This window comes from Mauremys mutica, chromosome 5 (genome assembly GCF_020497125.1).
Source record: "Mauremys mutica isolate MM-2020 ecotype Southern chromosome 5, ASM2049712v1, whole genome shotgun sequence".
Lineage (NCBI taxonomy): Eukaryota > Metazoa > Chordata > Testudines > Geoemydidae > Mauremys > Mauremys mutica.
In genome coordinates, this window is record NC_059076.1 from 22,839,957 (window position 1) to 22,852,462 (window position 12,506).

The following is a 12,506-nucleotide window of genomic DNA, read 5'->3' on the forward strand; positions in this document are numbered from 1 at the left end:
TCCATCTCAGATTGATAACAATCCCTTTAAAAAATGGAGTTCATAAAAGAAATGCCAACAGGAACTCAGAGAAGCATAATGTGACCCTGCTGTAACAACCACTACATACCTATCTTCTATCTTATGAAGAAGTCTTTAACTTGTAGCCTATTCACTGTGGCTACGCTGTCTACTGGCTAACATTTGAGGGAAATGACAGGCAAGTGAAAACTCAATAGCCTAGCTGGAGTGTATTCTATTTTTCAGTTACCTACCATCTCAGAGTAAGGTCGGATGTTGAAAGGAAACACGGTTGCTGCCAATGCACACAGGAACTCTGGGCTCATCCACATTGAAGCCAGGTCTGGAACATTGTGATACAAATATCGAAAGAACTGCATCAAAGTGACCGGATATTCTCGAAGCCAAGAGCCTTCTTCCTCTGACTGCCAAGGCTACGTTGAAAAGAAATTGCAAAAATTATTGTAGATGGCAATAGTTAAAAAAGAACTCTCTTTCTAAAGTACAGTAACTCCTCACTTAACGTTGTAGTTATGGTCCTGAAAAATGCAGCTTTAAGTGAAACAATGTTAAACAAATCTAATTTTCCCATAAGATTTAATGTAAATGCAGGGGGTTAGGTTCCAAGGAAATTTTCTGGGGGCAGAAAAAATGCATTATATACTGTACAGTTCTGTACTGTCCTGTGGTTGGGAAGTGCCCCTGGCTTACCCCACACAGACACAGCCCACTGCTGCAGGCACGGACGCTAGGAAGCACCTTTGCAGTAGCAGCAGCAGCTTCCCCAGAGAAGAACAGGCTCGGACTTTTCCAGGAATGCTCCAGGCCCACCTCTTCCTGTCCCCACTTCGCTCCAGGCCCACCTCTTCCCGTCCCCGCTTCACTCCAGGCCCACCTCTTCCCACCCCCACTCCACCTCCTCTCCGGACCACGCCACATCCCTCCCCGTCCCCCACGAAGTCCTAAGTGCTGCTAAGGACTTTCTGGGAGGGATGGGGAGGAGCGGAGACGCAGCGCTTCCCTGCTCCTGCCCCTCCCTCCCAGAAAGTTGTACGCATGAAGTGCTGGGAGGGAGGCGGAGAAGCGGAACTTGTGCAATGCTCCCTTGTAAAGTCACTGCTCTTCCACAGAATCTTACAAGCAGGCAGCCAAATGACGTTATAAGGGAGCACTGCACAACTTTAAATGAACATGTTCCCTAATTGAGCAGGGACGTAACATTGAAACAACGTTAAGCGGGATGACGTTAAATGAGGAGTTACTGTAATGTATTTTCTTAAAGAGCAATGGCTGTGTCACAGTGCAAGCACAAATACTGCTTGACAACTACTGGTATGTCTAACCTATTTCATGTTATGAAAGAGAAGAAATAACTTTCCCCATATAAATGTAACAATTTTCTAGCTAAGTTAATATTTAATGCCTATCAGCCTGCAAAGAATATCATATGATTTTTTAATGTAATATTAGGATATTATATCTAAATCTATGTTGCCTGCGCACACAATTATTCATAGTGGCTTTAGCATGCAACTGCAGTCTCAGAATTGCTATCTCTTGGTGCTGTTGCACCACACTGAAAAGAATACCAATACAAGAGGAGTACATGAACATAGGATATCAAACAGGAGATAGAGCAGAAGTCTTAACATGACCCCTCCCAAATAATATTACATTTCTCAAGGCAATTCAAGATGAGACTCAGTCTCTTGGGTGGTGGGAAAAAATACATTTCTTACTGATGAAGAAACCAGAGACTTGGTCCAAGAAGTTTGCTGGGAGATGATGTCTAAGGGGGAAGGAAAGGGCAATACAAATGGAAGAATACCACCATCCAAGGCTGTCCATAGGCATACACAGCTGCGTAGGGCACCTGAAAATTTGGGGCACCACCGGGACCATAAGTGCCAAATTCTCATCTTGCCAGTGGTGCTCGAGCGCCCCACTTTGCTCTAGGCCCTGCCCCCACTCTACCCCTTCCTGCCCTTGCTCCACCTCTGCCCCTCCTCTTCCCCGTTCCTCCCCCTCCCTCCCGGAGCTTGAACACCGCGAATCAGCTGTTTGCGGCGCTCTGGAAGCACTGGGAGGGAGAGGGAGGAGTTGGCAAGTGCAGGGCCGCTGGCGCAAGAGGAGGGGGGCAGAGGGTGGCTTGGTGCCAGTGGGTGCTCTGCACCTATTAAACTTCCCTCGAGGGTGCTCCAGCCCCGGAGCACCCATCCACAGAGTCCACACCTATGACTGGGGCAGCAGGTAACAGCGGTTCGGCTCCCGTACTCCCAGCGCATGCTGTAGTCTCCTTACTAGGCAGAAGGCAGGTGCCATATTCAGAGAGTCGAATGTGCTGGTGTAGGGGCACCAGTTGCGCTGGCATAGGAGCACAAGTATTCACAGACCCAAATGCGCCGGCCTGGGAGTCTCTTCTTGCAGCTCTTGTGACCATAATCCCTGGTGGAGTAGCAGAGTGATGTGTATCCATTAAAACAATTCTCTCTAAAACGCAGATTGAATAATTTCTGCAAAAGTGAAAGAGCTATTGCATGGGAGATCGTTTGAACAGATACACACACCAAGTCTAAGTAAATATGGGAGTGTCAAACTCTCTCTTTTGATGAGTTTAGATTCAGTATTTAAAAAACATACAACACACATTTCCTGGCACCCAGTGGATTTCCACCAGCATGAAGCTATTAATAGTCAGTGGACTTGTCTGTCTGTGGATGCTTCTTCATGCACAAATCTTTAATTCACATAGCTCCCAGCAGATGGGCACTGAAGTCTTAAATATTCCCCAATGATGTAAATCAGAAAAGAAATTTCCTAATCTCTGCCAAGGGCATTTTACCATCTCCACTTTTTTGTAAAGTACAAAAAAATTCCAATTTTTAACATGAGTGAAAGCACTATTCATCTTACAGCCACTAGCACAAATGAATGAACTGTAGGCCAAGGACAATTTTAGATGAGTAACAAAAGGCCAACTATGAGCAGGCTTGGTAGGATTCGATTTAAATCACTAGTCATCAGTAAACGTTGATTTCTCACGTCTCACAAATTCACGGCTGCGCAGGGAGCCCTCTGAAGCACTGCTGTCATGGCCCCACTCACTCACTCACAGCCAGGAGTATGGGGGCCATCCTCGGGGAGGAAATGTTCAGTGGCAGGGCGGCCTCCCCTGTGGCCAGGGATCCATTCTCCTCCTTGAGGCCCTGGCTGAAGTTCTCTGTTCTGCCCCACCAGGTCTGCAGCCTTCCCCATACCTTGCACCCTGCAGCTCCAATGTCATGACCATGCTCATTCACTCATCGGCTTGGAGTGTAGCCATCCACAGATAGGAGCCGTTCAGCAGCAAGGTGGCTTCCCTTGCAGCTTGGAGCTTGTCCTCTTCCTTGGGGTCCTGGCTCCACCAGGCCATGACCACAGGCCCTCCCTGCACCTTGTGCCTGGGTGTTTCAGGCCCTTGAAGCCCTTCTGTCACTGCTGGGAGCCCACTGCAACCCCTGTCAGCTCTGCCCTAATACCAACCCAAACACCCTTAATTTCCCACAACTTTTAAAATAGTTTAAAATTTTAAAAAAGATGCTTAAAAATAAAAATTTATATTGTCAGATAAAAAAAACAAAAACAAAAAAATTCTGCCAATCCAAACTATGAGACAGATTTATAATTCTGGTTTGCATCATTGTTCAATGAAAAACTAACCTTTCTAATCTGTCTCTTGCATTAAGGAATTCAGTAGAGATGAGGAGGTATGTATAAATGGGCCCCAATGGGACTCTATACTTACTGAATTCAGCATGCTCCTGAGCATTCCCAATAATAAAAAGGCAGCTTCTGTGCAAGCATTGTTGATTGAAGACACCACAGTGCCACTGGAGGCAGGAACTCCAAATATAAATGTCCAGATAGAATCTAAATCAAACTATTGGAGGTGTGAGGGAAGAAAGAGAGAAAAAACAAAATTAACCTTTGTTTCTATGCAATTTGATTGATTTTCTGCTTTTCTCTATTACCGATGATTTGTTCACTTATTTTGACATGATATATCTACCTAAGTACACTAAACCATGTTCTCTCCAAGCTTCAGCCTCAAAGAACTGCATGAAAAGATCATGGAATCGTTTGAAAATCATCCACAAGGAATCGTTTGAAAATCCCTCTTCCCGATGAGCTGACAGAACTAAACATCTCTTTTTTCTCAAATCTTTCACAACACTGTTCCAAATCTCAAGCAAACCTATCAACAGAATTCTGTACTAATGCTGTGACCTCAACTTACTTGATCAGTTTTCAGAACAAAATCCAAAACATGCTACATATTTAAAAAATAAACATGCTTTTCCATCAAGTTTCAAGAATGCTATTACAAAACAAAACAAAAAACCCATAATTAAACAGAAGACCAGACCCTCCTCCCCAAAACGATAAGGTTGTTTAAAAACCCTGATCAACCTCTGGTTTTAAATTGCAATTAAAAAAACTTATTTGATTTTAAATCAAAAGTTGCACAGCTGTTGTACTCCTTCAACTAAATTCAAATTCATCTAAAGGAAAACCAGAATTTGAGGGGTTTACCTCAATATAGGATAGACATAAGCCTTACCGACCAGGGCTATCATGCATTAATGTTTATGCGAATCCAGAGGTTCAAAAGAGCATCTTTACCTACAGATACTGCTCAAATTTTTGTCTTCTATTTCCTGCTTGTAAAGGGATGTAAGTGCTAACCAAGTCCATTCTAAAGTGCAATTTGTCAGTTTAGAGTAGGAATTTTCCCTGAGGAACACAGAAACCTAGTCATCCTAGGGTTTTTTTTGGTTTTTTAATACACAAATCCCTGACATGCATATACTGTACCAAAGAACTGAAGAGAAACTAGCAAAAGACACAAAAAATAACAATATTTTTTCTAAGTACATCAGAAGCAGGAAGCCTCCCAAATGATCAGAGGTGCCACTGGACAATCAAGGTGCTAAAGGAACGCTCAAGGAAGAAAAGGAGAAGCTAAATGAATTCTCTGCATCAGTCTTCACTGCCAAGGATGTGAGGGAGATTCCCACACCTGAGTCATTCTTTTTAGGTGACAACTCTAAGGAACTATCCCAGATTGAGGCATCAATAGAGGAGGTTTTGGAACAAATTGAGAAATTAAACAGTAATAAGTCACCAGGACCAGCTGTTATTCACCCAAGAGTTCTGAAGAAATTTAAATATGAAACTGTCGAACTACTAACTGTGGCATGTAACCTATCGCTTAAATTAGCCTCTGTACTAGATGACTGGGAGATAGCTAATGCAACACCGATTTTTAAAAAAGGCTCCAGGCATTCAGAGGCTGGTAAGCCTAACTTCAGTAGCAGGCAAATTGGCTGAAAGTATAGTAAAGAAGAGAATAATCAGAAACATAGGTGAGCACAATATTTTGGGGAAGAGTCAATATGGCTTTTGTAAAGGAAAATCATGGCTCATCAATTTATTAGAATTCTTTGAGGGGGGTATTTGGACTTTCAGAAAGCCTTGACAAGATCCCTCACCAAAGGCTCTTAAGCAAAGTAAGCAGTCATGGGATAAGAGGGAAGGTCCTCTCATGGATCAGTAATAGCTTGAAAGATAGAAACCAAAGGAGAAATGATTGGTTAGTTTTCACAATGGTGATAGGTAAGTAACAGGGAGCCCCAAGAATCTGTACTGAGACCAGAGCTGTTCAACATATTCATAAATGATCTTCAAAACGGGGTGAACAGGGAGGTGACAAAGTTTGCCAACGATACAAAATCACTAAAGCTAGCTAAGTCCTGACTGACTGTGAAGAATTACAAAGGGATCTCACAAAACTGGTAACTGGATAACAAAATGGCAGATGAAATTCAACACTGATAAATGCAAACTAATGCATATTGGAAAATACAATTCCAACTATATACAAAGTGATGGGATCTAAATTAGCTGTTACCACTCAAAAAAGACCTTGGAATCATCATGGATCGTTCTCTGAAAACAACCTGCTCAATGTGCAGCATCAGTCAAAAAAGTTAATCGAATGTTAGGAACCACTAGGAAAGGGACAGGTAATAAAACAGAAAATATCATACTCCCACTATATAGATCCATGGTATACCCACACATTGAATACTATGTGCAGTTCTGGTTCCCAATCTCTAAGAAGATATATAACAACTGGAAAAAGTACAGACACAGGCAACAAAAATAATCAGGGGTATGGAACAGCTTCCATTTGAGGAGCGATTAAAGAGTAGGACTGTTCAGCTTGGAAAAGAGATGACTAAGAGGGGATAAGATAGAGGTCTATAAAACTATGAATGGTGTGGAGAAAGTGAATAAGGAAGTATTATTTATCCCTTCACATAACAGAAGAACCAGGGATCAGACAATTAAATGAATAGGCAGCAGGTTTAAAAACAAACCAAAAAAAGTACTTCACACACACAATCAACCTGTGGAACTCATTGTCAGGGGATGTTGGGAAGGCCAAAAGTGTAACTGGGTTTTCTACATAAAGTTAGATGCCATTTTAGAAAAAATATTTTAATTTTTTTTAACCTTTTCCTACTAAAAACACAGTATGTAACCCCAGGAAAACACTTTTCTAGAAATAAAGCAATATTTTCTGAACAGAGTTTCCAAGGCATAGTCAATGACATCATCCCTTTGACCCCGTTCCCACAACTGTATCTTTGCAGGCAGGCCCTTAGTGCCAAGATAGAGCCCAGGATGTCATACAGGCACCAGGGTCAGTTCATATTGATCTGAACACAGAATCTGGGACTCATTTGCTATTTCTTATAAAATTCCCCTCAATATATAGATATATTTTTTACAAGAAATCTATTCAGTACATAATAGCAGCAGCTCTGACAAGTTTTTGTCATATGTCAGTGCATTTCATCACAATATGAATCCCAAATGTCTAAATATAAAGCTGATAAATTAACTATGGAATCAATTTGGGGGCAATTAATCCATTATTCTCTTTGTTGTTACACAGAATTATATTGATATCTTTCTAGATAATCCCTACCTGGCAACCCTGATTACATCGGCTGCTGCTGACAGGTGCACTGACCTGCAGGTTTTCAGGCAGCTCAGTGACTGGCTGCTGCAGGAAAAGTGCCATGAGGAGGAAATAGAGTGCAGGTACATTAGTATGCTTAGGGAGAAATGACTGAAGAACCGGAAAGCCCGGAAAATGACAAGCATCCCGGTTAATTTCCCTGACAGTTGATCTGCCGCCAGCACTCCTGCCAACATTGAACCCTAAGAGAAAGGGAAATAAAAAAGCCAAAAGTGTTAACATGCAAATTACCGCTTTATAACATCACTTTTTAGTAAATTATTCAAGTACAGAAGGGAGCACTTTAGAAGTGAACAGTAACAATGAATTTATGCATATACACCACATTCATATTAACACCAACTTGTTACGTTTTTCAATTATTAAATCAATGTCAAAAACTTAGTCGTAAAATCCTCACAGTATCAGATGAATGTTCTTGTACGAGTTTCTCAGTAAACACAGGAACTGTAACGCTACTTCAAATAAATGGTCCACTAGGCTCTGAGAACAGCCAGTAATGACTCTTCAGAGGAAGGTTTAAAACTCCTATAAAGGACACCATATAATTACATTCCAGTGTCGAGAGTTTCATCATAACCCCAAGTAGTTGGCTTATGTTGCAACGCATTAGTCTGACTGCCAGTGTGAGTGAATGGAATTTAAAGCATTTTTCCAGATATTTCATATATGACTAGTTTTAATTTTTACTAATTAGATCAACCTGGCATGAAGGATTAAAATACTCTTAATTTACCTTTATTTCCTACCAGAAAATGGAGCCAGAGTTAAGTAAAAGCTACTGGAAGCCACAAGAGCCAATTTATACTGCACCTTTAATACCAGTTCCTCCCAGCTCCAAAAAACATTCAGTGATTGGGAAAAGTACTGAATGGACAGCACTGGTAAATAATGTACTCTGAAGAAGGGTACAAGTTTTGCAAATAACAGTGACATGCTAGTTCAGTTTCCATGACTACTCAGATACTTGGCCTTTCTGCTGACATTATCATCAGCAAGGCCAGTTAGTTACAAATATAATTTGTGATGTAAACTTTTGTTCACTAGAAACAAACTCATTTTATGCAGTCTATCGAAGCGCCATCAAATGGTAATGAAATGTTCACTACTAACTCATGTGAAATTCACAAACCTGACCCTTTAAGCGAATAGTTTCATATCCTATTTCATTAGGAATCTTTGATTTTTATTAAAAAAATTTTTAGACATTCAGACAAGATAATCAGATACATCACTACCACTAGTTTTAAAAGTTTTGGACCAGCAACAATTTAAAATATCTCTATACCTGGGGTCTGGCTGGGTACCAACTTTGATATAAATTTAAAACAACCCCCCCCCCACAGTTTCTTTTTAAGTTTGGTCTCTATTTGTGATGTCCCCAGAACTTCTGACTGAATGAAAACTTTTTACTATATAGTTGACTATCTACTGCATTTACAGTGAATACTAAATGAACAACATTGTCAACACTCTAAAGCATCAACAGTTCTGAAACCCTAAGAAAAGAAATGCAAATACAAATTATGTCTAACATTCATATATTAGAAATACAAATTATGATTAAAGATTACCCAAACAAATGGTATGTCATGAATGCTAACAAAAATGCTCACTCTCACAACAGTTTCAGATAAATTCTATTTTTCATAATTTTCTCCTGCTTAATTAATCTTTTATTAATAACTGAAAGTTTAATTATATTTTTCCAGTTTACTACCCTGAGGGAAATGTTATGGGAAATAACTGTAAACAAAGAGAGACTTAATAGTTCCTTAATCGGAATAGCAATGTAGCATAAAATGGTTTTACAGAGAGGAATGACCTGGGTTTTAAATTTCGCTGATAAGTACAAAACATATATTTCATCTTGTAGCTAGAAGAAAAAGCACTATAAAGAAAAATTAAAAAAACACACCAAAGTATGCTTTCAATAAAACTTTATACCTTTCTTTATTCAAAAAATGAGGATAAGTCCTTCAGTGCAGAATGAGACATTTTACTATATGATTAAATGACTTCAAATATAGAAGTGGTTACTTTAGCAGACAAAATAAAAGGTATTGCCTACAACTCTGTTAAGACTGACAAAGTAAGGGCCTGATCCCAAACCCATTAAAGCTAGTGGAAAGATTCCAATTTCACTTCAATGTGCTTTGGATCAGACCGTAAACTGGGAAGTCATCTGAGAAATTCACTCTTCATCAGGTTGGGAGAAAGAGCCATATTGGATAGAATATATACTTGGCAGGGTACCAATTCAGACTTCATAATTACATGCAGACACACATCAGATAAGACAGATATACATCTTTTGGTACAGATACAGGGTATGCCTCTACTTCAAGCTGGAGGTGAGAGTCCCAGCTTAAGGAGAAATACTTGTAGTAGCTCTGATTGAGTTACCAGGGTAAATACTGAGTGTAGTGACAGCAGCGCAAGCAGTGGGATGGTCTAGCCACCCTGAGTATTTACCTGACCAAGACCCTAGGTATGTATTTGAGGTTACTAGCCCCTACAGCCACTTGGGCTGGTGTGGTTACACTCCATTTTTAACGTGCTAGCTCAACCAGATATACCACGAATATTTCTCCTGGAGCCATGATTCGCAACTCCTGCTCAAGGTAGAGACATACCTATAGCCTTGCCTTCTTTGGAGAGAAGAAGGAGCAGAGTGGGGGAAAATGGTTTTTGTCCTTTTTGCCTCATTATAAAAGGTCTGAAAGGTTTTTGTTAACCACATATAACAGTGGTCCCCAACCTTTTTCCTCTGGCAGGTGACAAAGGACCATGGCAGTGGTCGAGCATCCGCCGAAATGCCGCCGAAATTTGGCAGCATTTCGGTGACGATGCCTCTGGATGACGCCGCTCGGCATTATTGAGAGGCGTCGTCACCGAAATGCCGCTGGATGCTTGACCGCCAGCCAGGACACAGGCGCATTTAGATGGCACCCGCGGGCACCGCGTTGGGGACCTCTGACATATAATATTGATTTTTACATTAGAAATTCAGGTCTTGTCTAACCTGGAAAATTCTATGACTAAAGAACTAGCGAATAAAGACATCATTAGTCAAGAGGCTGAACGATGAGCAACAGAAGGAAAGGAATTTTTTCATCAGCCTGTTTAAAAAATACTGTTTCATTAATTCCTACTTAACCTAATGCCTAACGAGCTTTTTGTGTTTTTGTTAAAGATTCAACATCCCTACCTCGTTAATGAAGAAGCAAAAGGAGCAAAACCCCAATTATTTGAAAAGCCCTTCCAAGTCACCTCTCCAAAACACTGCCCAGATTACGAGAACACATTCCATACGTTGGAAACAAAACATGACAGCAAGACAGCTATGGAATTGGAACCTCGCCACTTCTCAGTGTCTCTTTTATCCCACATGACTCTGGTCTCTCATAGCCTGATGCCAAGATTGATTCTTTAATGCTTGCCTTGTTTATTAACCCCCATCAGTTACTGCAATAAAAAGATTATCTATAACTTGCCTTTGTTCAATTTCTGACTGCCAATGTAATTCAAAATATGATGGAAAAGTCCTATAGTCCTATGTACATGTTTATGGTACAGCATTCAGGCAATTATATCATGATAACCTTAAAGGAAAACTGCAGTGAAATATTAAGAACTACTACAAAACTAGCTAGTGTTCAATCCTACAAAGGGATCTGTGCAGGTGAACCTTTACAGCCTCGTGGAATCCTATTATCTTCAATGAGATTCCATGAGGACATAAAAGATCTATACCCTAACAGAGTTCCTCTGCAAGACTGGACCCAAAATGACTAGTAACTATTCATTTTTAATGCCCCGTATATAAAAAAATTTAACGAGAAACAGTGGTCTCCCAATCCAAACTCTCAAAAGCACCTCCCCCCTCTCATTCAAATCTCTCCTAAAACCTGTCTTTCCACAATGCTCATAAGTGAGTTCAAAATTATAAAAACTGCTTTTCTCTTTCCTGCATTTCCCTGGGTATCCTGTCTTCTCTGTGTGTCTAAGATTTTAAGCTCTTTAGGCAGATTTTTTTTTCATCTCTGTGTATTGTACAGTTCCTAACACATTGCCAGCATTAAACAAATAATATTAAAGCAGGAGGCAGCCATATTTTCAGAAAGAAAATATGGATCAAAGCAGGAAGATCAGAGCCACAGACAGACACATTTTGAACAATTTAAACAATCAGGCCATGTTTATGTAGGTGCTTAACTATGGTTTGAAAATTTGGGCCAAAAATTGTTTTCATCTGTGTAATAGACCTTATTTTCTATTTTTTGGTTGATACTTAATGTAGAAATAGCTCTGAGGCATGAAATTCAGATCTAGATGCAAGCTTTCCCCAAGTATGGAAGTGCTCAAATGCAAAGTTCCAATTTGAGGCTACCTAAAATTCACAGATGGAGTTTGTGTCATTCCTCATTCAACAGAAGAATTTTGAATATGCCTATGACCTTCAAGCTCACATTAGTATTATTAGGAAAGGCTGAGTACAGTTCAGCCCAGAATAAAAGAGGGATGATTCATATCCTCCTTCATAAAATTCAAACTCTAAAAGAGTTTAACTGGTCTCTCAAAGATGAACTTGCACATGTCATTCTTACTCTCAACATATATAAAGAATATGCTATCCACATACTAAAAGAAAAAAAAAACTATTTAAAACAAAAAGCTTGTGTTCATATTCTGTGTGTGCACGACTGCCCTTGTGAGACTTGTACACAACAATGAACTAGAGTTTAAAACTTGCAACGTTCGCATACCAAATGCAGTAAACCTAATGTACTCTCATGACTTGAAAGCCACACTGTGTATTCCATCTACATTTTAACTTATTCTCCAAGTTATTCTTTGTAATTGGTCTTATTTTCACTGATGAATTTTTTCCTTGTGCTTTTTACCTGCCATCATTGCTGAACAGAGGCTCACAGATAAAGACTGTAACCTTCTCCTTTAACATAACTAAGTGATCTGCTGATAACCAGTCTTCCATGCAGGGGGGCTGAAACAATCTGTATAGTGGGGGTGCTGAGAGCCACTGAACAAAACTCTAAACCCTGTATATGATGAAAACCACTTCAAGCCATGGGGTGCAGCAGCAGCCCCAACACCCCTAGTTCCAGTACCTATGCTTCCATGTCAACCACCTTTAAATCAAATGTAGGGTATGTCTACACTACCACTTATGTCAGTATAATTTATGTCACTTAGAGGTGTGAATAAGCCACGCCCAGAACAACATAAGTTACACCAACCTAAGCAGTGGACAGCGCTATATTGGCAGGAGAGCTTCTGCCAACATAGCTTCCGCCTCTCACTGGGGGGGTGGATTAATTAAGTCAACAGGAGAGTTCTCTCCCATCAGCTTAAAGTGGCTACACTAAAGAGCTTACAGTGATGCACTATACAG

At 40.3% G+C, this 12,506-nt stretch overlaps 1 protein-coding gene across 1 annotated transcript in view; it reads right to left on the minus strand.

Moving 5' to 3' along the window:
• Nucleotides 1-12,506, minus strand: part of WDFY3 (WD repeat and FYVE domain containing 3) — a 238,858-nt gene that overhangs the window by 81,307 nt on the left and 145,045 nt on the right. The window contains exons 32-34 of the mRNA XM_045018580.1: nucleotides 7,037-7,272; nucleotides 3,785-3,919; nucleotides 255-434 (exon numbers count right to left, since the gene is read on the minus strand). Of these exons, the coding sequence (XP_044874515.1) occupies nucleotides 255-434; nucleotides 3,785-3,919; nucleotides 7,037-7,272 (551 nt within the window). The remainder of the gene's footprint in view (nucleotides 1-254; nucleotides 435-3,784; nucleotides 3,920-7,036; nucleotides 7,273-12,506) is intronic.